At 27.7% G+C, this 27,966-nt stretch overlaps 1 protein-coding gene across 1 annotated transcript in view; it reads left to right on the forward strand.

Moving 5' to 3' along the window:
- The window catches only part of LOC129958365 (isobutyryl-CoA dehydrogenase, mitochondrial-like), a 38,504-nt gene extending 20,835 nt beyond the window's left edge, over positions 1 to 17,669 (forward strand). Inside the window, exons 5-11 of the mRNA XM_056070799.1 lie at positions 4,579 to 4,793; positions 12,127 to 12,262; positions 12,707 to 12,804; positions 13,914 to 14,066; positions 14,336 to 14,438; positions 16,486 to 16,564; positions 17,476 to 17,669. Of these exons, the coding sequence (XP_055926774.1) occupies positions 4,579 to 4,793; positions 12,127 to 12,262; positions 12,707 to 12,804; positions 13,914 to 14,066; positions 14,336 to 14,438; positions 16,486 to 16,538 (758 nt within the window). The 3' untranslated portion in view covers positions 16,539 to 16,564; positions 17,476 to 17,669. The remainder of the gene's footprint in view (positions 1 to 4,578; positions 4,794 to 12,126; positions 12,263 to 12,706; positions 12,805 to 13,913; positions 14,067 to 14,335; positions 14,439 to 16,485; positions 16,565 to 17,475) is intronic.
- The last annotated feature ends 10,297 nt before the right edge of the window (positions 17,670 to 27,966 follow it).

A 27,966-nucleotide genomic window follows, 5' to 3' on the forward strand; every position in this document is an offset into this window, starting at 1 on the left:
AAAAGAGGATGGGGCTTAAGACTGGTCCCTGCGGGATGCCCTGATATATTCTATGATTTCCTGTCACGGGGTTTTGATACTTGACTCTAAAAGATCTGTTCTTCAGAAAATCAGAAATCTACAAAAAAGCGCGATCTTTAATATTAATTTCAGAAGCGCATTTCATTTATAGCTTGTTTTTCCAAACTTTGTCGAAAGCTTTCGTTAGGTCAAGGAAAACGGCCATAGCATGTCTGGTAATACACATCCTTAACCCTTTGAACAAAGAATAGAATTTGATCGATCCTACTATGTCATTTACGGAACCCATATTGCTCTGAAGGCAGTAACTCGTGGTCCATAAGATGGTAAGTTATTCTTCTCAGGACAATTCTCTCCATTAGTTTGCAAGGCATACAGATGAGGGCAATTGGGCGATAACTTCCCATATTACTAGCTTCTTTGTTTAGCTTTCGAATAGGGATGATAACTGCTGTCTTCCATTGCGGAGGCAGCCTGCCAACTTCCATGATAAATTAAGAATATGCAGGAGTCTCTTTCTGGCAAAAGATTCGAGATTTACTAAAAATTACCCATAAATACCATCGGGTCCCGGTGATTTCTTGATGTTGACTTGTTCAATAGCTTAAAGCAATTCCGAAGGGGTGAAAGGGTCATTAAATATATGGTTACTGGGTGGCATATGGCAGGATTTTATTAGGTTTCTGACCTGTTTTCCAATTTTTCTGTCTTTTTTGCCAAAGTCTAACTTACTCTCTTTGGCATAATAGTACCCTAATGCCTTGGCTGCCTGTAGGTCATTTACAGAGGGAGTGCCATTGATGTCAATAATAGAGTTTGTATTCTCTTCCTGGGGTTGCTTTTTATCCAAAATTTTAACTAATTTCCAGAGTCGAGATTTGGGATTTTTATAGTCTAGACTTTTGTATAGATCTTGGCAATTTTTCCTCTTTAAGGAACTAAACTCTTGTTTAATCTCAGCATTCAGTTTATTAAGGTCAAAATTTCAGTTTATTAGTCAAGGTTTACACACACACACACACACTGCAGTTATAAGAACAAACTAAACTTGTTAAATGAGTTAATACAAAAAATTTTCAGATAACTTTCAATATTATGTATAAAACTGAAAAATGTATTTTTTCTTCCTTTCTGCCAATTACTTCATGATGAAAACTATATTAATCCCAATATTTCTTTCATTGCCATATGAATAAGTGTGCCTTTTTAAAATGATGATTAATTAAAAAATGTTCAATAGTAATTATTCATATCTACCACAATGGAAAAAATAGTGCTTAAAATTTAGGGAAAAAAAAAACTTATTTTTGAGAACTTTTACGCTTGTAGAAAAACGTTCTTATAAATTAACATCCACATTTAAAAAAATAAGTACCGGCGAATTCGAATTTATAAACTAATTTCTTGTTTTTGAATAAATTCATTTCAAAATATTAATTCCATAAAAGCGCATTTTCCAGCTAAACATTATTATTTTAAATTGTTTTAATCAACTTTTATATAAAATACCATTTAGAAAACCAAGATATGAGATACCAATTATTTTTCTAAAAAAGCACATTGAGACTTATTTCCGATTTACAAGGTTTTCATCAACGGTCAGCTTAAAAACGTGACTAGTATGTCAAATGGACAAGAAGTCAATAAATCCCGCTGCTGTTTGACTAGTTCTAACTTTCTGATTCGTGGGCATAACAAATGGTAAAAAATAAACAAATAAAAATAACATTTTCGCAAAGCTTAAAGCAGGTTCAATTATTTCAGCCACACTTAGTACTGAAGCATTTTTAGTGTTGAAGAAATAGAGAGCACAAATTGGGTGTCCGCCATTTGAAGATAAATAGCAATCGAGAAAATTCAATAGATTTCTCGTTTCCGAGATTATTATAGTCAAGGAAAAGACAGTACTGAAAACCACTGTTTACATTGTCATGCTGTTTTAATCTCATTTTGTGCATAATGAAATTTTTAAAAGGGGTGAATTTTGCTGCTTCTACAAGCAAAAAATTTTTTGTAAATTGGGGGTAAAAATGAAAGTAATTTCTTTTGCAATTTTACATTTCGATGGGCCTAGGACTAGAGCGCAACAGTTTTCAGAAAAGGATGGAATTATTCTCTCTTTTCTGGTTCACTGTGTGAGCTTTTCCCAGCATCTATAAATCCATCTCAAATATATATCAAAAGGTAGTCTGTTACATCCGTTCCTTAATGTTTAACCAATAAAATTGTATCTGAGATATTGGATAACATGATTTACAGTAAGGAACCCAAGGAGCCTTCCTAGAAGCTTACATTTCTGTTGAAAAATTTCGCATTCGGTGTATTAGTCTTGTAGCAAAATAAAATATTCAAAAGACAGTTTATCTGAAATGTGTTTCCAAAACAAATATGCAATTGTCCTTAGGACACATTTGAGATATGGGGCTTTTTGTCCTTTTTTTATATTTGTTCATTAAATAACATTTTTTCCGATATTTCCAAAAAAAAAAAAAAGATTCAAATATTATAATAGGTTACTATTTTTTAACAACAAAAAAGAATATCGAAAACGATGTAGTTTCAACTTTTTTTTTTGGTGGTAAAGTCTCGGCTTCGGAACCAGAGGGTTTCAGGTTTGTGACCCGATTCCACCGAAGAACCGTCGTGTAAGGGAGTCTGTTGCAGGTTAAATCCGTCATGACCAAATGTCCTCCCGCTGGTGTGGTGTGGAGAGGGGGGTGCCAGCTCAGGTGTCGTCCTCGTCATCTGACCGCGGTTCAAAATTACGAGGTCCGTCCCAAAATAGCCCTAGTGTTGCTTCAAACGGGACGTTAATATAACCAAACCATTCATCTTTATTTTTGTTATTCCAGCATTTTTGTTATTCGTAATTGTCAATTACATCTCAGATTAAAGAATTAATTTTTTAACACACGACAGTTTTTGTTTTATTTTATACAATGCGTTTAAATTTTAAAATGTTATTTATTTAAAACTTTTTGCTATTTTTTATAACTGTATAAAATCATTAGGATGAATTATAAAATAGTTGAAGAATTTTGAAGATTCGCTCAATTTAATTGTCCTAAATTGAAACTGTCTAAATTGTGTATAATTTTAAATTAGTTAGTGAATAAAAGACTGTTTTTTTAATGATATGTTTTCTGTCAGAGACAACATATGCAGTAAATTATGCATATTTTAAATGTAAAAAAAAGATTAAATTCAACTTTTAGGAAATTTATTTCATTGTTATATTTAAAATTAAAGAAGATCCTATTATTTATATGGCAGGAAATGTAATTTGAATAATGAATGCATGCTTTAATATCGTAATTTGTCAGAAATATTGATGAGATTGGTTATTTTAGTTAAAAGTAATTTTATAAAGGTAATAATAAAACTATATAATTAAAAATAATTTTGAGTTTCTTGAACTGTTATCTTTTGAAATTTTAATTAAAACTATTTTTGTATTTTATGGTTTAAACTTAGTACTGTAATTTATGTTTCCAAACTAAACATTTTTCTACTATTACCTTTTAACGCTCCTCAAATTTATAGAAAAACTATTTTAAACAATTGGAATGTATAGGTGATTCGTATTAATTTTATGGCGTATGAATATTTTTTCTTGTTCACGGTGATTCTTATTTTAAAAAACTAATGTTTGATTTAATCTGGAGATTTTAAAAATATAAACTTTTAATTGTTAAAAAAATTACATTTAGGAAAATTATCGAAATAAATATTTTTCAAAAATATTTCATTATTTTAAAATTTTAATTTTTACTGAGAAATAGTAATTTGATTTAAAAAAAAGTTTTTATATAGTTCGCCAAAAATAACACCTATTACTTAAATTAACACTTTGATCGCCAATCCGAAAATGATTTTGAAAAGTTTTTTAACGTTTAATTTGATTAATTTTAGTTTATCTAGTGTTCATTTCATTAGCATAAATTTAATTCAATTAGTATAGATATCGTTTTAAAGTTTAATAATAAGTTAATAACTATCGGCACTTCTTTCGATTATTATTTTATTTTGCCACAAAATTGAAATAATGTGAAAATTTATTTCCAGTACCATTGCAATACATGTCATTTGAGATATGTTATTGATTCATCATTTTCTATTATTCCTCATTGTTCAGTCGTACAATTCTTATTTCCTGACAACATATAAATAGTTAATTTTGCTAATAATTATTTATTTTAATTTAATTAGCTTTGAAATATTTAATTACTTTTACTTATACACGAAATTAACTGTTTTATGTTATTTTGAAGTTGAATTAGAGAAAGATTTTGCACCCCTTCTCCCTCCCTCCCTCCGTTGGAAGGTTTTTGCCACAGCCTCTATATACAGATCACTAGCTAGCGCAGGCGAAATGTTTTCGTAAATCATAACAAAACTAGGGAGTGAAAATGTATTACTCTTTTTAAACGTTGAATATTTTCTTAATTGAACTTCCAATTTCCTTTAAGAGTGGTAATATTTATTTTTCCCTTCTTTATTTATGTACAAACATCTGTTCCATTATTAATAATTTCTAACAAATAATTATTTTATTAGATAGTGGTAGTGATGCTGCATCTTTGAGTACTACTGCTAAAAAGGATGGCGATTATTACATTTTAAATGGAACGAAAGCCTTTATTAGTGGTGGTGGTGAATCAGATATTTATGTCTTAATGGCTAGGACAGGTCAAAATGGACCTAAAGGAATTTCATGCCTAGTTGTTGAGAAAGGTACTCCTGGTTTAAGCTTTGGGAAAAAGGAGAAAAAAGTAAGTTTGAAATTTTGAATGATATTGTATACCAAAATACATGTTTTTTCTTAGATATATTTAAAATAGAATGCTTAAGGATTTTTCCAAAATTAGATTAAAAAAAAAATCATGTAATGATAACTTATTGTAGTTAAGTATTTTCCGCTAGTATGGCAGGAATTTTATTTTTTTAAATGTTTCAGAATTTGTATGAAAATAAACTGTTTGTAATGTTGGTATTAAATTAATTTAAAATTATATTATCCGAAAATAGTCTTGAAGTTGAAGAAGTGTTTGGTCAGTTGCATACATTTTGAATGTAAGTGCATTTTCTGATTGCCATTTCTGCAAAAGAATGTTTAAAGAGTTGTTTAAAGAGAAGTTTAGAGAAAGTATTTTAATTGTAAAAAAATTTGAACTCTAGATTTTGACGGATCTCTACGTTTTAAACCTTCCTGAGTTCGAAGAACACATTTTTGTCATCCTGACTGTCTGTGAGCGTGATAACTCAAGTGGCTTTGAGCTAGAAGGATGAAATTTGGTATATGAACTTAAGGCCAAATTTGTAGATTTCTGTCAATTTTTGAATGAAATCCATTAACAAGAAATCTCTTTGGCTGTTTGATCGCAAGTGAACTAGATAACTCTAAAACACAAAGATTTAGGTAGATAAAATTTTGTCCACAGGTTTAGCATCTAAAATATAACTTCTTTTCAAACTGTGAGCCAAATTTGGATATAGTCTGGAAGATCATTTAGTAATTGATATTAACAATTGCAAAGAAAAGCAGGCTTTTGAGAAAGAAACAAATACTTCCTTTTCTACAAAACGAAGATGAAGATGTAAATATAAAAAAAGACATATTACTTAAAGAAGTGAAAGAATTGGAATCAGCTATAAAAGATTGGAAAGCTTTGCATCCTCTGCCTGCAGTTCATAAAAAAATCAAGTCTATAAAAGCAATGTTTCAGATTGCATCAATTGGTTCTTATGAATCAAAAGAATTGCCAGAAATTCAACATTACCATCAAACAAGCTCATTTCCAAACAAAGAAAATTCAAGACAAAAAACTGAAGGATCTAAGAAAAATAGCCAATAACAAATTTAATTTCTTTTAATATAATTTGATTCATGAGTGTATTCTGCATGCACTCCCATATAATTTTCCTCAGTTATTCTTGGGTATCGTTGTTATGCAACATCATAAAAATTTGATCACCGATTCAATATAGTTTAATGAATTTTTGTTTTAAGATTTTGCTGTAAAATGAATGTGACGGACATGTTACATTTTCTGGAGAAGGGGAATTTCCATTATATAATTTAATTATACATAGTTATTATGTTTGATATTTTTGTTAATGTATGAAAACAATTTTAAGGACAGCTGTTTTAATTTAATTTGCATATTTACTTTTACAATTATATTGATGTTTTAGTTCATAAATACATTTCAATAATGGTTAATATTTTATGATAAACAAATGATCACATTATCAAGTAAATGTGTGGTGCTTTTATGTATTGAATATTTTGAAGTATGTAATTGGATACATAATAAATTCAATCTATTTAATTATCTTCGGTAATAAATTATTGAAAATTCTATTTACAACCAATCTGTTCTTTACATTTGCTATATTAAATAACTGTATGAAATGAAATTTTTTTTGTCATAATATTTACTTTTTTCATTAAAAAAAAAAGCAGCGTTTTGTATGGTTATATATATATTTCTTCAATAAAATTTTTCAAAAACATGTTAATATATGGAGCTTAACACATAAAACTAGTTTTTATTTTCCTTTATCAAAGTGGTTATATAAAGATTAATATTTGAATAATGTAAATAAAAATTATTTTATACTCAGTTAGTATAATTGTGAATAAACAAACTTAATCAAGATTTAACTTATAATAAATCAGTTTAATTTAAGAATTATTTTTTGGAAGTTACTATCTTTTTGTTTATTGACCAACAAAGTATGCTTTTACATGTCACTTCTCAAACTTCTACAAATTTTGAGCTTGGTGAAGAATTATATGAAATGTATACCACTTCTCTTTATATTCATTTTCTTATGTTTTTGTCCCTCCTCAAATTTTGGTCAGGGCGGAAATTAAGTTTGCAGTATATTCTGTTCCTAAACTATACTATTTTTTAAATGAACTATGCATTGTGACATTAAATATTCATAGAAATAAAAAGAATAGAAATAAATTCTTGCCATTCAGAAATAACATATTATAAGATACAAATTAAGAATAAGTAAAGTAATGAAAAGTATTATAGTATGGTTTGTCTGCTATTAATTTATTAGGTTATGATATAAATTAGTCTATTCACTACAAAGTATGTTAATTAGGGCAGATAAATTTGAGTTATATATTACAAAAATAGCATAAAAATAAAAAACTATGTGAATTTAATTAAAACTAATAACAGCTTTTAAAATAAACAATTATTGCATAACTTGAATGCTTTCTTTAATGTTTCATATGCATGCAAGTGTGCATATTTCAAAAATCTTTTACCATTTTTTCATTAAAATTATACTCTATTTCACCCTAACTTGGCAATATTGTAAAAGGCAGAAAATGTGAGGTGCCGCGTTGGGAAAGAGTTCCCCATCAATTTTGAATTTAAAATAGCTAAAATGCACCGAAATTTATCAAATAATATCATAAATTACAGAAATCCCTTTTTTTTTATTATCAGTATGTATTTAAAATTATTCTCAAGTTAGAAGTGCTTATCTGTTAAGTATTTTGTAAATAAAGCGAACGAATAAAACCAAACGATTGACATAATGTTTTCCACTTTGGCTAGAACTGGTCTTCAAGGTCAAATATTTGGCGCGTTTTTCTTGTACGTTTCCGCCAAATTTGCTTCATTCAGTTCGCAACCGTTATTATAATAACTCCTACTTTTTTATTCTCCATTTTTTACCAGCTGATATTTTTGATACTGTTAATCACATTAGTAGTTATTAGTTTCGATTGTTGGATATTTATTCAATTCATCATTTCTATTCACTGCTAAAATGTCTGAAAAAGTGTTATCACCGATTGCGCTGTACACACCTTCAAGAGGATTGAAACCAACAAGAAATGCAGCACGCAGAAACATATTAAATGTTAATTCTTGACTCCGAGAAGAAAACCCTCAAGATTCTATCAACCAAATCGTCGATAAAGCTTCGCATCTTACAGGTGTTTCGCAAAGAACAGTTTTCCGTTTCAAAAAAGAAATCAAGGCATCCAGTCCTTTAAGTGTCAATGGAAAGAAACGACCAGGCTCAGTAGGTAAACATTCAAGCCTTGTAAAATATGAGGATTTTACATTATCCTGTTTTTGACAAAAAATCCATGCATTTTTTCGTAGAAATGAGATCCCAACATTAGATAAAGTTTTAAAAGATGCGAACGATGATACAGATATCTTTGAAAAACATTAGCCGAACATTAGAATATTGAAAGATTTGGGGGTTTCTTTTGAAAAACGATGAAACGAAATGAAATAATTTTAATGGTTTATTAAAATAATTTATCAATAATATTGAACAAAATAAGGAAAAAAATTAATTATCTGATTTAAAATGATAATAAAGTTAATAAATCTTTACTATTTGGGGAAAATTTTGCGAGATAAAGTTTCGCCAGCGATCTACATTTCTTGTAACTTTGTAGTTTAAAGTAACCCAGTTCGCCTGACAACGACTGTGATTCGGCATGCCTAGAATATACTCTACTGCCAAGTTAGTGTGGAACAGAGTATAGAACTAAAAAAAATTGTGTTGTCCATTAATCAAATGCAAAGAAAAAGTTTCTTTTTCATAGAAATGGAGAAATAGTGATTGAAGCAGAAAATTTGTCAGTTACGGAAAGGAAAAATATATATAACTGAAACTTTGTGTCTCATAAACACCGAAAAAAAAAAAAAAAAAACTGGATCAATTTAGATTGCAATGAAACAATATATAAAGAACCTATAATTTTTTATAAAATAAAAATTTCATTGGACTGTTTTAATAATATCATAAAAGAAACTCGATAATTAAAATTTATAATAAGGATATTAATATATTAATTACAATAATCCTGGAAGAACAAGATGTATGATTATTATAAAGAACAAAACTTTTAGTGGGGTTCTCTAATTTATAAAACTTTATTAGAATTTATATAAAGATTTGAAGTTAAGCTTAAGTACACAGTTATTAATAAGAAGAAAAAAAGTAAATATATAACATCTCATATTCTGTAAATGTAATATGAAAAATTTGATATTAAATCCTTAAATGAATATGTCAAAAAAATTTTTTTTCAAGGTAATGTTAAGGTAAATATATGTGATCTCAAACTGGTGAAAATTAATTCATTTTTGTCTTAGTTATTGAAGAAGCTCTAGAATTTTAAATCCTAAACAAAAGAAATCAGCATTTTTTTTTTTTTTTTTTTACATTTCTTTTGCTTGTTTTCGTGATTTAAATTTTAATATGCACTAATGTTTGTTTTTTTAAGTTTAATGATTTTTTCGTGATAAACACAATTTTTTTAGATTATTAAGCTAAGTATACACCTTATAAAATTTGTTAAACAAATCGAAAAATTTGCTGCATATGCTCTTGACATATTTACAGAATTAGGGTTATTTCAAGGACAATTCTTAAGGGCTGTTCATTGTGAGCTTTGTTTCCCCTTCAAAACTTCCCAAATTATATTTTTTGTATCAATTTTAATTTAGTCTTTATACAATAAATATTATGTTGTTTTTAATATGTCTTATAAGAAGTTTAAAAATTTTCATCACAAAATAGCATATATATATATATATACTTCTTACCTAAATAAAATGTTTACCTAAGTTATTTTGCCTGTTGAAAAACAACAAGAAAAGCAATACTTATTTATATACCCATTTGAAAGAAATTCTAAGTATGATGTTCAAAAATTTTAAATATATTTTATTTTAATAGGTATGGTACTTGACCCAAATGAAAGCACTACATAAGATTATACAGAAAAGAAGGCAAAAATATCTCTGGAGCCTTTAAATAGAGATATTCTTACTTATGAAGCTATTGAATTAGCAAGGCAAGATTACCAATAATTTATGTAGAACTCTTGCCTTGCCTGTAAGACTTAGGAAGTGCTCTTTGTTTCTTTGTGGGGCTTTATTTTTTAATTGGTTGTCAACATACACCCCAAATTTTAAATCATAATAAAGTATGCAGATTTATACACTTTGCACAACAGCATTTTATAAAATTATCTTTTTAGCAATATTTTTTAAGCTGGTGCATTATATATTACATTTTTCAGCAAGTAATCCAAGTATTTCATTTTATTCATAATTTCACCAATAAAATATTAAGTTCATCAAACAATTTAAAGCTTTATAAACAATTTCCTAATCACAAACATTCTAACTTAATAAAACAATTTCTTTAAATAAGTGGCTAAAATTTCAGTGAGGAAGCAGGAGCAAAAATAATTTGAGTATTGTTCAAATGCTCCAAGTTTATTTTCTAACTAGCATCTGGACAACATGGCATTCGGGATGATAAAATCCCAATGTGCTTTCTTCTCACGGATGTGACTTAAAACCCCAACATGGCTTTCTCATGGAATTCCTTACTCACCTGTGGAAAAAAATAATTTCTTCAATCACACTCAGCCGAATTGGATTTGAGACGCTAGTTTTTGAATGTCACTCTCCCTTAAAGCAATATCTCCAGGGCACTAGGAATTCTTTTCTTGTTTGGTGTTATTCGGCTTGTCAATTAAACCTTTCTTCGATAAGTTGGTCAACGCCTTACTCCTCCCATCATTAAGAGGCGCTTTCGTCGACATCAGGTTTCTTTCTCTGTATACGGCACTCTTAAAATATTGTCCGTCTGTTGGTATGTATTTTTGCCTGCATACAAACGTAATAACTCATAAACGGAATGACTTAAATCAATGAAATTCAGTATGCTATCTTCTGACTATAATTGTAGTTCTGTGTCAAATTTTGGTTTTATTCGGTTGGCGTTCAAAATACATATTCGCATGATAGATTATTCAAAAATGTTAAATTCACACTAATGATCTATATTTCGCAACTATTGTTCGCTAATATCATAATACAAGACACTCTCATCATAATTCATATCTAATATAAGGTAATCGCGGCCTTAACCAAGATCCATAATTATATGCGGGGAAAAGGGGATAAGACCTTATTTGGAGAGAATGCGAAAAAGTTGTGAAGAGATCACTCCCGCTAATATTGAATTGTGATAATTCTTCAGGCAGATTTCCCTTTTAGAGTGTTATCACGATTGAAATGTATGTAACATTTTTATTTTGTGAATTCTAAATTTATTATTATTCTTGTGTTCCTGTTTTTTACTTTATATGTTAGTTCTATACATTTAACTGCATCATCATTTTTTGAACAAGGAATTAAACAAATTAATTTTTTGTTATGTATATTGAGGCTGAGAAGTAATAAACTAAACGATATGAGTGACTTATATCGATTTTTTTCTGATGAACAAAATAGGTTATCATTTCTCATATTGTCAGTTTTATCAAAGTTAATACTAATTTTTTTCCACAATAAAATCGAAGTCTCATTATATATCATATAATTATTTATAGTCGGATTGTTCATGCATCAGATTACATTTTTAATTCTTGTTGAAAATTCGTTTTGCCTTGCAAAATATGGGGAAAATTCTTGAGGAATATCTGTATAACTTGTTTGTTTTCAATAAAATCTTCATTTTTTTTTTTTTTTTTTTTTTTTTTTTTTGTACAGCAATTGTATGTTTCTTGCATCCTTCTACTATATTTCTTTTGGTTTAAAATGTAATTGAAAATTTTCTATGTAATTTATATTTAAAACTTTTGTTCATTCAAAAATAGGATTATTGAAGTGATATACTTGAATACAACATAGTTACTAAGAACTCAAAGTAGATTTAATTTAAAAGATTATTATATTATAGGTTTATATAAAAATTATTATTTGATCCTTTTGCTTTTATAGATCATTATTTTGTTTTCTGATTATGAATAGGTTAATTTATTCTCGACGACATATTCAAAAGAACTCTGAAAATGTTCTAATAAACATTAATTATTCTAAGATGCATTTTTTTTGTAGTTGATTACTAGTTAAGCTTTTTTATTGAAAAAGATAATAGTTATTTCAAGGAAATAATTTGTTTTCCTTTGAGCATTTTATGTGTAATTTTCTGTAGTATATAAAGAATCATTTAATTTTTTGACATAAGTTGAATGGAATCTGATTTTTCTGATTTCTTTGGACTAATTATGGTAGTTGTTTTTAATAATAGCTGGGCTGGAATTCTCAACCAACACGTGCTGTGATTTTGGAAGACTGCAAAATCCCTATTTCTAATAGACTTGGAGCTGAAGGTCAAGGATTTAGTATTGCAATGAATGGTTTAAATGGTGGAAGAGTCAATATAGGTAACTTAAACGTTTTGACCTAAAAATATATAAACCTATTTTCAAACACATGGAAACGTATTGCTCTATTTTTAAAAGTATTTTCAAATATTAGAGTTTTCTCTTTTCCTTTCCCCTCTTTGAACTTGTTTCTCTCTGTCTTTTCTTTTAAATAAAGGTTTGTATATTCTTTTTCATAAATTTTAAAAAATATTTCTGTAACATATCTAAAATATCTTAAAATATATTTAAAATATATACTGGGTGTGTTATTTAAGGTTCATCTAGAAGATCTCAAGTAGTCAAGAAAATTGGTTTATAAACTTAGTTCATGATTTTATGCCTTCACAAATTGATAAGTTTCCAAGCCATTTTTCTTTCTTTGTCGATGTTATAATTTAAGTTTTACTCAAGAATTTTTACATGCATAAAGACAGCTCTTCTGAAACTTTAATTCTTTTACAGCATCATGTTCCCTTGGAGCAGCTCATGCAAGCATAGAAATTGCTTGTGAATATACGAAAGTGCGCAAACAATTTGGAAAGCCACTATCCGAATTTCAGGCAAGCCATTTACAATTTCCATTCATATAGAAGGCGCAATTAATAACCTCATGAATGTATTTGGCTTTTATTTTGTTATCAAATATACCCAAAAACTAATGTTATAGACACTTTTTGAAGCTTTCTTTTTGTTTACCATTTTGAATGATTTTTTTCTGCTTATTAAAATTATTTTGTTGTATAATTGAATAATTTATTTAAAGAAAAGTGAACAGAATGATTCAATTTTAAAAGCAGAATCCAAATCTTTACAATGCATGTTAAAAATTATAGATAAATGTATAGTTTAAACTGAAACAATGATAACTTTGTGTTGAGAATTTTATTTAGTTTAGTTATTATTTTATTAGCAATCAGTATCGTAATTTTATTAATGATGTAACACATTTTGTTGTGGCAATTAGTCTAAGTTATTAAACAATTTATGAATATGAAAATGTATTAATGTTACCAAAATAGCAAATATTTTCTGTAAACTTGCAAACGACATACATTTGTCAGAGTGCTAATGACTGCATTTGTGTTAACAAATTTTAATTGTGAATTAAAGGTAATGAATTTCAAAACATTAAAAATAGTATTCAGATATCAACTATGTAGAAACTGTTTGGGAAGACAACATAATATCAGTTTATAATAAATGTTGTGGTTTTGTTATGAATTTATACATTTTACCAAGTCTACGGTGTAGACAAAGCACATATGCTATTGTGAGATATTAGTGTGCATTTTTTAAATGAATTTTACTTTATTCTAATGCTGTTGATAATACAGTTGTCATCATTTCAATTTAAATTGCTTTTCTTTTAAAGAATTGCATATATTTTTATTATATTTTTAATTTAAAATTCCTGTTTAGTTATTTTGCAAACAGTACATAAACATTTGCATTTATTATAAAATAGAAAAATGATAAATTATTAAAGTTTCAAAAATTGTTTCGCAACTTTAAGCTTTTCTTACATACTGGACTTATGAAAACATTTTTCAAAATTGTAATTATTTGTATATAAGAATTATATTCTGTGTTTAAGCTTGTTCCAAATTTTTAAATTTCTATTTATTATAATTCAGTTTTATTTATACTATACTGTCTTTCTTGCTTACAGCATAATCAGTTCCTCCTTGCACGTATGGCATCTGATCTTCTTGCAGCTCGTCTACTTGTCCGAAAAGCAGCTGTTGCTGTCCAAAATCATTCCCCTGAAACTGTATCATTATGTGCTTCTGCCAAATATTTTACTACGGAAAAATGCTCTCAAGTAAAAGAAATAATTTTTTTTTAAATAGTGTAAAATTATTAGAAATTTGATACTACTGCCTGCATTTTTTGAATGGCATAACTTTTTTTGTATTGGCATGCGATTGTTTTCGATTTGTCAGGATTATCGATCCTACCATGTCTATGAATAAGTAGTTACATATTGATAATTATAAACTATATTAAATTAAGAACATTATAAACATTGTGGAAACTAATTTTTGATACTAGAAAATTTTGATTTCATACATATGATTTTTTTCAATCTAGATTGTGAACCATGCTCTTCAGCTACATGGTGGATACGGTTATTTAAAAGATTATGTTGTACAACAATATTTTAGAGATATTAGAGTTCATCAAATCTTAGAAGGTTTGTTATTTTCTTATTTTAATTATGTGTTAACTAATGAATGTCTCAAAACTAACATATTGGTGTAATATTATTTAAGAAAGTAATATATTTATTTTTAGTATAATTAAACTTTTCGTTTTTCAGTTGGTCCCCACAAATTACTTCAAGTTATTTGACATTTTGTGAAATTCACATGAATAGGAAAAGAAACTTCTTCTTTCCTTTGTGTAAATTATAATGTAATTAACCCATGCTAATTTTTATTGGTAATGATACTGTTATAAAGTAACTGAATAAAAACTATCTACTTTTATGACAGGATAAAACTGAAGCACTGGGTAAATTAGAATTCAAGAAATTGTAACTGCTTTCATGGGTGATTTATGTTATATATGCTAATGCATTGGAAGAAATGTAATACCATTGAGTAAGAAGGAAGTTGAAGATATACCAATTTATTTTCTGACAGAAAAAAAGTATGGGATGTTGATAAATTTGATGTATAAAATTTTATTTTGATGCATGTAAAATTTTGCAAACCGTTTTTCTTCAATGTCATTTTATATTAATGATGTATCAATATTCATTTCATATTTTGATATAATATAGTGTATGTAAAAAATTAATGGCCAGCAAAATTTTTTTGGATAATTGCTTCGAGAGAAAAAAAGTTTTTAAATGCTTGATTTAGATTTGAATATCAATAAAAATAATGAACAAAATTTACCTGTGAGTATTTTATACTAAGACTAAGAGATGATAGAAAAAAAAAAAAAAAAAAAAAACGCTGTTTCAAATTGTGTAAAAATCTTAAGAACATCAAACTTTTTTAAAATGAATGATAATGTGGAAGGATATTTTTAATAATCTTGTAAATAAACAATTATTTATAATAACTTCAAATAGTCGAAATTTTATGGACAGTTATAATTTTTAACTTGGTTCAGGAAAGGTTTTATGCCATTCTTCACCAGCAGATTGCGATTTTCCAACTGAGGACAAATTCCCGTTATATTGTTAAACTCATATTAGATAACCCTTCTTGCTTCCAATAGGATTTTAGTATTTTTAGTCCGGAACTAAAGTTTTATGTAATTGCTTGCAAGAATATGTTACTGCTTTTTTTTTATTCAGAACTATTTTTACTTTAAAAAAAAAAAGTTTAAAAAAAGATCATATATAGTGCATTTGTTTGCTTCTGAATCCATTTTTCCAGATACAATACAAGAGACTTAAGGCCATCAAGCAAAAGGCAGTTCAATATCTCTCGGTCCAAATCATGTGAATAATACTTCTTTCTACCAAGACTATTGAGGCTCCATTTCGTTTCTTCAAAGAAAATAAATTACCACTATTGAGATGCCAAGTTATCTCCTGCCTAGCAAATTCTAAACTATTGTTTTGTATATGATCAGTGAAAAAGCTTTATGCAATTTTGCTTTGTACTGAAAATTAGTATACCTAGTTATAGTATTGCATATTTAACGTTCATAATAATTTTACAGTTGTTTAAAATCTAATTTCTTTTACATAAAAGCAATCATTCTTTCTTTTGGTATGACTAAAGTTTGGAATCGGTCATATTAGTTACAAATTTCTTACTGGAAAATGTAAAACTAATGACATTCTTTGATAACTCAATAGTTTTAAATATAATTGTTTTAAGTTACGAGTATTTTCAAAAAGTTTTTACATGGCCTGAAACAGGTTTTTTTTAAATAAGTGTTTCATATTGGGGAAAAAAAAAAAAAAAAAAAAAAGAGGTTTTCAAATACATTTTGTTGACATATTTTATTAGCATTTAAACTTGATACCAAAATACCGATTTTATCTTCTAATTAAAATATATCAAAAATCTTTAATGTGCACTGTATGTAAAAGGAATCTTTAATGCCTCCTTTATTAACATAGCAGCCTACTGTAAATCTTGTATATTCCTTGTCATCTTCCGTAAAATTAATCAAAATAACTCGCCACCCTCACTCAGCATACAAAGTCAAGTTTGTGATATTTCTTCTACACTTCTCAGTATTTTTGATTATTATTATTATTTTTTTTTTTTTAGGTACAAGTGAAGTTATGTTGATGCTGATATCGCGAGATATGCTACAACATTAGATGATGATTGTTGTCAAGGAATAAGGGTAGCTTCATATTTTTATCGTCTAGTTGTTAAATGGGCTGGAAATAATTATTTTATTGTTTAAAGTTTTGATTAGATACTCTTAAAATTTTTATTTCCTTATTGAAATTATTGTTGCATGTCATAATATTTCCCTGTAAGTTTTAGTATTCCAAAATATTTATTACCTTTCTTCTGCGTATGCATTATTTTATTGTGCAGCACAAGGTTTGCGTCCTCCCTGAATTTTCAAAACGTCTGCTTCCTAATGGTGACAGTGATCTAATTTACATGAATATCTTTAGATATCCTCTTCCAATTAGCTTAACAATGGTAGCTTACCTATTCCATTCGCCTTTCAAAATTTTATTTATATTCTGCCATTCTAGTTAATTGTATTAGTTGCCTCTGAATTAATTTATTTTTCTATCTGTTTGCTGCATATTAATTTATAAATCAATCACTACTTAAAGTGAAGGTATGCTTCCTTAAAAGCTTTTCCCGCATTTAGCTGTGAATCGATTGCATTGGTCAAAATAGATATTCAAAATGATTTGATGTCAATATATACTTAGGTATCGATTTCTTTAGTAAAATTTGTACATTGATTGGTATTATAGAATTATTTTTAAGACATTCAAAGAAAGTCTACGAGATATTTTTCAGAAAAGTTAAAGATACTTCTAAAGCTATTTGCTCTCAGGTTATTTTAGTTCATAGATTTTATAAAATCCAGAAAAACGTAACAATACGATTTTATCTTAAAATTTATTTATATTATTGCATATAGCAGTATATCAAAACTCTGTTAACAAGAAATCTACATTATCATTTGCCATTGTCAGTATTTTTTCCATTCCCGAGATTTGTAATAAAACTTTGTTTGTCTACAATCATTTTAAAATCTTTTCAATTTTTCTTTTTTTTATATAGATCTGCCAAATTTCTAGATGCCAAAATAAATAAATAAATAAAGGATGGAAGGAAGAAAGAAAGGAAAGGAAAGAAAGCCAAAAAGCTGAAGGAAAGCTGCCGAGAATGAAACTCTTTTGAATTGAAGTACAAGATCTTTTTATAATGTGAAATAATATACACTCGTTTGCAAATAAATTTATATTTCTGTTAAATATTTGTTATTTATTTCCGTTTAATTCGTTTTACTTATAAAATTATGGTCCTATTCAAACGTTTATAGATATCTGAAACTAGAGAATGATGAAACAGGAAAATTTGCTGAAATGAAAATTTATTCTTTTAGGAGGAAGCAAAGACAAATCATCAAAGGACCTTGAAGCAAAATTTATGAAATCGCTACATGGGAAAGATGGTTTAGTTTTTGAATGCCGTGGGCAAGGATATGATGGTCAGCAGTAATAAGTGGTACATGCAATACTGTGCAACAACATGAATAGATAGAAGCCCCACATGTTTATTTTGTACATTGAGCAATCCATAAACTAAATTCAGTTTTTAAAACGCCGTTGGGGGAAATAATAGAAATTTGATCTAGAATGTATAATGCTCATTTGATCATAGCATTGCTTGCTGAGAAGATTTGTAAACAATTTATCGTTGTAGTTTGCGTCAGTATCACTAAAAGGCCTAAATCTGATTCTGAGCTGTCAAATATGATGCTGTATATATCTTAAAGCTTACTATCATGAAATACTACTAAAAACTGGAAACATTTGATACTTTCTATTTCTTAGTTACACATTGCGATTCCTAAACATTATTTCTAGGTTCCTGCTATCTGAAATTGCAAATTTATCTGTATATGAATAACTGGAAAATGTCTTGCTTAAAATTACTAAAATGAGTAAAACATTTGCATATACGATATGTATCGCTAATGATAACTTTGAGCATCGGGAAATAGTTAAAGTGTTTTGCCGGCATAGATTTATGAAAGTGAGCAAATATTCTGAGGAATAATGTAATGATGAGATGAAGCAATTGAGAATAATCGAGCCCAGATAATGGACCTAGATAAAATAATGATGAGTTTGCTTCTTAAAATTAGAAAACGGGTTTTGCGATCTTAATGTAAAAATAAAGTATAGCAAATAATATTTGTTAAATATTTTACTTTATTTGTATTGTGTATGTTTCATATGACACTTTGTGTGACGTAACTTTGAATAGTTTCATCTTCTTGACTTGACAGATTTAAACAGAAATCAAAAATAGCAATAACACACATGAACGGGACATGTATCGAAAAGAATTTGCCTTTATTTAAAAAGCATAAAACTACTTTAATTATTAAAAACTGATTAATCTGAAATAGAAATGTTTTTAAAGGTTTGAGGAAACAATAAGCAAGGAATCTTCTTTGTCTTTAGTTGGCCCTGGGCCCCAAGTCTCTAGTTATGGCCCTGTATACCAGGTATATGTTATGTTGAATAATTTAAAATTATTTTAATGAATCGACAAGTAAAACTTCTGTACTAAAAAAGTAAATATTGACAACAAACAGAAATAAAATGTCCTGGTGAAATTCCAAAAAAATTCTTTATTAATAACTCCTAAGGGCTTCAATGGCGATTATCGATTGAATCCCTTACGCTTGAAGTCGTTGCCTCATGCCTGGAGACCCCGAGGGAGCCTCAAAGTCAGTTTAATTCTCTGCTCGAAGACTGATGCACATGTGCGATTTTTGATAGGCAAGTGCAGTGGTGGATTTTGGCATTTTGCAGCCCTAGTCAGTGGATATAATGAGGCTTCTCTTTTTAATCAACTTAGTTTCACATTTTTAACTTAATCAACACTTGAAGTATTTATTTTAAATTAGTTTTTTTTTATTTTATTAATTTTATAAAATTGTTAATATTTATCTGATTAAGATTCATGAGTGAATGATATGCACATTTGTATTCGATATTATTAAACAGATATTTGATATTAATAAATTCTGTTATAACTACGTGACAGCATTAAAACAGATAAAAATCTTATCAATTGTGCTTGACGAAGTATTAGTACTTTCCTAATATTTTATAAATCATAGAATTTGTATTTTGTATATATTTATCTGGCAACTAAGCTAATAACTTTTTAAATCGATGTCCTTGTGGTCACACAATAGCCAAGCGACCCCGGTAAATTGTCTAGTAGGAAATGCGCAATAGTCAAGTCCTTTAAACAAAACGCAATAATATTTCTTTAATATGTCCATTATATCCAGGGTCCCATGGTCTGCTAATTACTTTCGAAGTTGTAACACATATGACGAAGCCTTCTTTTATGGAGAAGTGTTTATTTTCATGCTTGATTCCAAACAAGGTGATATGGAAAATTCTTGTACTTGAGTAGATGGAATATGAGTAAGATATCAGGGCATGTATTCACTTCTCTAATTTTTGTTTTGTTTGTTTAAGACGGGAGAATTTTTTAAGCTGTTTGGGTTGGAAGCCATCTGAAATACCATCGGCGGAATGCCTAAACTATTAACCCCTTAACGGTGTATTTTTCTTTGTTATCTGATTAGATAACATCTTTGGGTCTTGAAAGATGTTATATTGGTTCATCTAAGAGCCTTCGGAACTCTTAAGGTGTTTATGGATTTTACGCAATTTATATATCGAATTATAACGTCTGTGAATGACTGTAGCATATTATTTGAAAAATATATTTATTCGATGCACGAACCACACTTTTGCATAGCATTTGAGAAGTTCGTCACTGCCTAATATAACACTTATTCCTCTCTGCCCGATAAAAGAATGGTTTTATACGTTTTCCGCTGCAACTGTTAGTTACACTCCAAAGAAAAAAAGAAAAAAAAAAGAACATTGCCATAAGAAACCAGAAACAATTTTTTTTTCAAAGTTCATGTAGTGTTTCTCTTTTTGAAATTCTTCCGCAAATAATGTACTTCACGAAAGCTTCCCAACCAACACATATAGTTAGGCCTTTGCAGATGATTTCGTGATTGTCATAAAATCGATTGCCGTATGAAGAAGAGGCGAATTTCTAGCTCGAAACATAGTAATATTATAATGTTGTAGGCTAAATTCGTCTAACTTAATTTATTAAACATTTGATCTGTATAACATTAAACTTAACTCCGCATATTTCATGTTTGTAAGGACCAAGTTTTGTAATCACTCAAGTTTTACTCATGTCCTAGAGCTCTGAAACCTTGTTCAGTTATTGATTCCCAATTATAACAAAAAACTTTAATAGTTTTAGAGTTCTTGCCATCAATTAATATATTAATTTAGCTAAAAATTGATTTCACAGGGGTAACAGCATGTAAAAATTAATTTTTCGATCCCATAATGTTTGTACTCATGATTTATGAAAATTACGAAACTCTAAAAAATAGAAATTAATGAAAATAAAGATATTTCCAACGCTATTGTATTAAAAAAAATGATTATTATTTTATCGAGAATCAAACATGTTTTAGTATAAAGAAATTGAGGCACAATGTCATCATAAGAAAGAAATTCTTGGACATTCATTGAAAATTAAAATATATTGATTAAATCACCAATTTACTTAGAGTATTTCTATAAAAATTCTTACGTTTTTAAGGCTTTATTTAATCCTCTATATTTTAATATAAAGTATACATTCATAGAAAAAATTTAATAAAACTAATAACTTAAGAATATTATAAAAATAAGATTTAAATATTTATTTTTCGGAATATTACTAATATGGACAAGAATATTTATTATTAATAGAATATTAATTATATAGATTATGTCGAAATCAGAATATTTATTCTTGGAAATCTAAAATATTAATAGTGGGTAATTTTCTTTACGATGCAATTTTATATGACTGTTTAGACATTGGATGTAAACATAAAGAAAGCCAGCCGATTGCTAGAGTAGTTTGCGTACAGCGTTTCAGACCCAACGTAGCAGTATTGAATTTTCGAATAAGGTTTAGTTTTTTTTTTTTTTTACTTCTTTTTTAAACCATAAGGAATTTTATAAAAAAATAAGGGTAGAAAAAAAAATAGTAAATATATAAAAAAAACTTTTTATAAATGCTTTTAATTTATTAGTGTCATAAAAGAGGGAAATGTAATTTTATTTTATCAAAAATCTAAAAGCTTGAGATGCAGAAAGCCATAGAAGAAAGTTATAAATTTTCAATGAATTTGATATCATAAGAAACAAAAATTCCTCGAATGCTTGTTATATAAAAATTAAAATGAATTATAAATGGGAAAATTATTTCAATTTACTTAAATGTTTTCTTTCTGTGCCTCTCGCTTTTAGGATTTTTGTTTTGACCTCTTAAGTTTTTGATAAAAAAAAATTATTTTCTCTTTTTCATGGCCGATAAAATCTTTTTTTGGAAGAAGGTTTTTATGTCTATTTTTAAAATGTACTTTTAATTATTTAGCAGTGATAGCATGCACACACAAAATATATTTAATATTTTCATAACTCGCAAGAAGACATTATATTATTATAAGGGTGTATAAATCCAGTTTCTAAAACAATGAAAGATATTGTTGTAATATATATTTAAGATTTTATTAAAATTAGAGAAAAAGTTTCATAGAAATAAAATTTGTATCAAAAGCTTTTTAAAAAAATTCTAATGTGGTTATAGTAGTTTTTTTTTTTTTTTTGCAATAATATGCACCGAAGCAATTGTGGGAAAATGTTAACATTAGGATTAATTTTGATATAAATCAAAGTCATTGTGGCTATGTGTATGTGTAGGTATGTTCCAGATCTTCTCCTTAATAACAGGAACTCCTTAATGACAGAACAGGAATAATAACAGGAAATGAATCAGATTTTGCATCTAAACCATCGTGATTGTGAAATAAAATTTTTGTAATATAGTTTCGAAAGGACAAGAAATAGAAACATAGAAATTCCTATCTGCGACCAGGAAATTGATTGCAAATCGACATCATCTTGACAATGTATCCAATTACTGCTGCTTTAATTGTAACGGCTTGAATTAATGCGAAATCGAATTTTCGCTTTACATTTCGCTTTACTTATATCTTAACGGCTATGTTCTTAATGATCTTTAACACATTTCCTTAACACGCCTTTCCTGTTTTAACTTTTCCTCCTCTGAAATTAATTTTCATTCAAAGAGTTGTGATTAAACTTGAAATAGTGAAAAGCAGTCAATTTATTTATTTAACTGATTTTTATACAAAAAGAAAATCAAAATCATACATATATAAACTCCATATATACGTATGATCTATATATTATACAAAATTGAAATATTGAAAATTAATTGATTAAGCAGGTATGTTACGGTTAATGTGATTAATATTAATCTGAATAATAGTTACCAGGTCTATATATGTTCCTCATCCCCTCCTAAACGACTGGTCGATTTCTACCAAACTTTGTAAACTTATTCTTTAAGACAAGTGAAAGAATATCGTCAACTTTTCAAAATGCAAAAGTTAATTAAATGTTCAATTAATTAGAAATTAAAAGAAATTTTGCAGTTTTTCTGCAGTAACATGGGAGTAAATAATTTGCCAAGAAATATTTTAATACCATTTTAAAATTCGAAATTTTACCATTTCAATGATATTAATTTCTTTTCTACACAATATTTTTTTCAACTGTTACTAATTTAAAAAATAAATGTATTAAAATTAATGTAAACTTTGAAATACTCTACTATTATTTTTTAAAATTCTATTTTAGTTTAACACATATCATTTTACCATGTTTTTATTTGTTTCAAAGTGATTATTTAACTATGCATAAAAGCAGGCATAAGTCAATTGATCAAATGGTGGCAAGAAAAGTAAAACCTTAGCCAGTAAATGACATGCCGGATGACAGCAACCGCTTCAGACTATGAGATATTTGCCTTTTTCTCACTAAAGTTTCGAAGAAAATTATTTCGAAAAAAAATTTACACCATCTTAAAATTAAAAATTTTGCTTTACTGCGATACTAATTTTAATTTTGTGGAACTTTTCTTTCAATGGTTATTAATTCTTTAGAAAATTAAACGAGATGATTTTCAAATACGGAAATTTATAGGTATTCCTTTGCTTATCAAAGATTTGAACTAATCTACTATTATTTTTAAAAATTTATCTTTGATTTCAATATATATGTCATTATAAGGATTTTATATATTATAATATTTTATACAAAAGCAGTTTCGTTAAAAAATATTATATAATGAAAGGATTTTTATCCCAAGCAACGCTGGATTAATAATAATAATAACAACCTGCATAAGTGATTAATCGATATTTCGCATTGATGGTTAATATTAATAATTGCTGAATATTATTAATATTAAACGATTAATCATATTGATTGTTGCATATATGCATCAGAAGTTTTTCACGTTGATTTTATATTTTTTAAACAATGCCTCGCCCTTATTCCTTTAGAAACGGAACAAAAGGATAAAAGTAGCTAAATACGATATCTAATAAAATTACTCCCAAATACGCCATTTGATGAGAAATCAAGTTTATTTTTGAATCGACTCTCAATTCAATTCTTAAAAATTAGATCATTTTGGAATTATATAGCAGAAATTTTAGCTATGCTTTTATACTTCACTACATAATGTATATTTTTATAAGAAAGTGGCTTATGATTTACGATTAGGGTCATTTTTGATCGAGTATACGTATTTCCTACAGCTAAAATAAAATTTGTCATTAACGATAGAAATATTAGAGCAATCAGACATACAAGGAAATTGAGTGTTTATTTAAATGACTAAACTTGATTCAGCAAAAAGTTTCCCTTATTTTTATAGTTCTTAATTCACTAAAACTTAGTATAGATTCACAATTTTTAAGCTTACAAAAATGAAGGCAATGTTACAAAACCTTAAGTCAATAATAAGTTACAAACGGCCATTCGAAGAAACTATGTCCAAATGACAAATGACAAAAAATTATTCTTGATTGTTATGGATTTCCTTATATTCTTCAGACATAGAGCTGAGCTAAAGATTTGAGAAAGATGATATTTAAAAATTTTTCTTTGAAACTTTGCCATTTGTGATTTTTAATATTCTTTACACCTGCATAAGTCAAGTGAAGCAATTCGTATTTCATAATATCCCATATTAAACGTAGGGAGGTAGAAATCCCCTGATTCAAATTTATTTTCCTTATTTTTTTTCCAATGTTGTATTTGTTGAACGATATCCCCCCCCCCCCACACACACATACACATTTTTTTTTTTTTTTTTTACTTTTTCGTTTCTGAAATAGCACAGTCTATTGTACAACATTAGATTATGTGTTATTCAACATTATTTTATGATATTGCGAATATTGCTCAATACTATTCATTATTGTACAATATATTTGCACTAAAAGGGTTACGAAGATGAAAAGGTATTGTAATGATTAAAAAAAATCCCTTCGATATTTTGATGCTTTTCCCTCTAAGTCCGAATCTCCTCCCCCCTCCAGTTTTGAGATTATTTTTTAGTTGATAACATGGTAATTCAAAGTAGAAGGAGCTTGTTGGATGAAATTTCGTATGTGGTCTTAACTAGAAAATAATAGATTTCTTTCAAAATTTATATGAAACCCTTCTACAGCAAGTCTTTTTGTCTCTACATTCTTGTACTGTAACTCAAAAATTTAATGAGACAGATATATGTAATTTGTAAGATGGTTTTATTATCAAGATTTGAAGATGTGTGTAAAACTTTGGACCAAATCCGTCAAAAAATCGTTGATCCGTCTATCTGCCATTTTGGGAGGGGATAATTTTCCTACCGTATCGATCGTCATTAATTTCACTTTTTAGTTGGAAAAAAACTCGCATGATGGCAGCACGAGATCTAATTTTTAATACATTGGCGGTAAGAGAACTAAGTTTTCACGTCAAAATAAGAGTATATTTTGAATTACAATATCTATTTAATCATTGCTTATAAACAGTTCAACATTCACATTTAAGTCGTCGTATTGAATGTTTCAGGCGATTATCTACCTTCCCCCCATTTCTTATCGAAGCGTTCATGAGAACGTCAGAAATGAGGTGAGATTACATGAATTTCCGTTTAAATAATTTATGTAGATAATAAGGACTACATTTTTTTTTTTTTTTTTGGAAAAATTTCTTTAAAAAATTATTACTTTTTGAGAGAGAATTTCTAAAAGAAAGTGAAACATTAAAAAGCATTGGACAGATTTTGTATGTTACACAAGAAGAGAAATTGGAAGATTATGACTTTAGTTTCACAATTTCTAATATAAAGTTGTATTTCTTTCAGAATTTAATTGATATTTTCATCAAATTAGAAATTGTTTAAATCTTACATTTTATTTTATGTATGCATATTTAAAGCACTTATTAAGCTCATATTATTATTTTTTTCAATGCTATATGCTTTCAATCGATAAATATTTGAATGGATTTCTAGAATTTTTAGAGTGGGAAGAATAAATAAAAGAATATCATGGATATTTCCAAGAAATATACCATATTTATTGATATGAGTTTCGAAATCTGGGAGAACTTTTTATTAAAGTGATAAATAATTTTTTTTTAATTTGCATGCATTTCTAAAATTTCCAATAATTGAAATTTATAGCGGTTTTCAAATACATATAGAGAGACAAAATATAAGAACAGAGAATTCAGTTTTAAAGATAATAACTTTTTCTTATATTTTCGGAGTAAGAAACGATATTTTTACTTCTCTGAATAAAAATGAACATTATTTTGAAACAGCTTTGGCAAAAAGATTTGAGATTACTTTGGAGAAAATGAATAAGAACTTAGCTTCATTTTACTTTAAACATAAAAAGTTAACTATGCATACTTCCTTTTACTTAAATAAAAGATGAAAAATTTGCAGTACATGTTTTTGTATGTAGAAATTTCTATATAACAGGAGCCTAGAAGTTCAATACATAGAGATTCGAATGTATGCCATTGAAATTCCAAATGTCCTTCAGAAACTTTTTCGAGAAATGTGCCCTCATTCCTCGCATTGATTAAAATTTGTAAGATCTATTTTTTGTGATATATTTTGTTATTTTATGTAAAACACAATTTGTATTATTACTTGCTACAGTATTTCTTTAAATTGCTCTTGTTTGTAAAAGTATTTTTATGGCTGTCGAATGATATTTAAATTAATAGTTGGACCCCCTCCCCCAAAACTCCAGAATTTCTGATTTACTATCGGTATTTCATTTAAACAAAAGTTCCTTGGGAAGTTTTGCAATTATTTCATGTACCAACTCCAAGATAGGAATATGTCTTTTCCATTAAATATATATCGAAATTTAAACTTTAATCTTTTAAAGACAGGACTAACATTTTTGAAATTTGAAGTGCTAATTATTGGAAGGTACAGGGACTTAAAAAAATTTGAGTTTTCACAGCTTTCAAGACTGAAAGAAGATTTTCAAAGTGAGAAAAGAGTTACTCCCCCCTCACATTTGTACGTTGACTTGAGCAAAAATTATTTAACTTTCTCCATCCCAAATTAAGGATTGTTAGAACAGTGGAATCTCGATTATCTGGGCATTTATCATCTCAGTTTTTTTGTTAATCGCGCCGGTAAAAGAAAATCTATGGTTTTCAGTTTTTACTTAAGTCAATAAATTTTTTCAGAAAAAATAGTCAAACTGGCATTCGAGGATTTTTTATTGCTGAAAACTTTATTTAGAGAACACTATCCAAACCCACACACATTAAATTAATATTATTGAAAAAGTACAAGTTGGAATTTTAAGATGTTGTAAAAAAATGCATATTCTGAGATTACATTCTCCGAAGTTACTATGGAAAAATTTTTGGTCAATTTCTTATAGTTTGAAGCCGCTGTTGTCGTTGAGCTTCTGTTCCATTTGCTTGGAAAACCTCTACTTTTCTTATCTCTGACTGAGCGATTAATTTATGTTTATTTTTAGGCAATGGTAAATCTCTACTTTAATGTCATCAAAATATCTCAAATGATGTGTATAAAATATTAGAGAAATTTTTGAAAAACGTTTGTTGAATTGATCTTGAAAGTCTTGTTGTTGCCTAACCAAGGCGTATCTATATATCTGATTATCTCAGAGCTAAATTTTTTTTCAAAAAAAAATCAATTACAATTGATGTAAAAATTGCATAGAAATGAAACTGGTATCGTAGAAAAGGTAAAGTTTTGAATTTTAAGATAGTGCAAAGTAATTTTTTCTGGAACAATTTTGTCGTAAGTTATATCGAGAAAATGATAACATTTTGACTAATTTCTAATTTTTTGAATAAATTTAATAAATTTTTATACTAAAAGTTTACAATATTTTGTTCAAAATTTCGTTTAATTCTGCCTTATTGTTTACAGGGAGGAGTGGAACATGCATAGTCATAATGACTTTTATTTTTATTAAGATTATGATATACAGATATCTTATATCGTCTGTTCTTTAGTAAAATTAGAATACCCATTGGAACAGACGATTTTATAGCTAATTTTCCT

The sequence above is a fragment of the Argiope bruennichi genome, chromosome X1 (genome assembly GCF_947563725.1).
Source record: "Argiope bruennichi chromosome X1, qqArgBrue1.1, whole genome shotgun sequence".
Classification (NCBI taxonomy): Eukaryota; Metazoa; Arthropoda; class Arachnida; order Araneae; family Araneidae; genus Argiope; species Argiope bruennichi.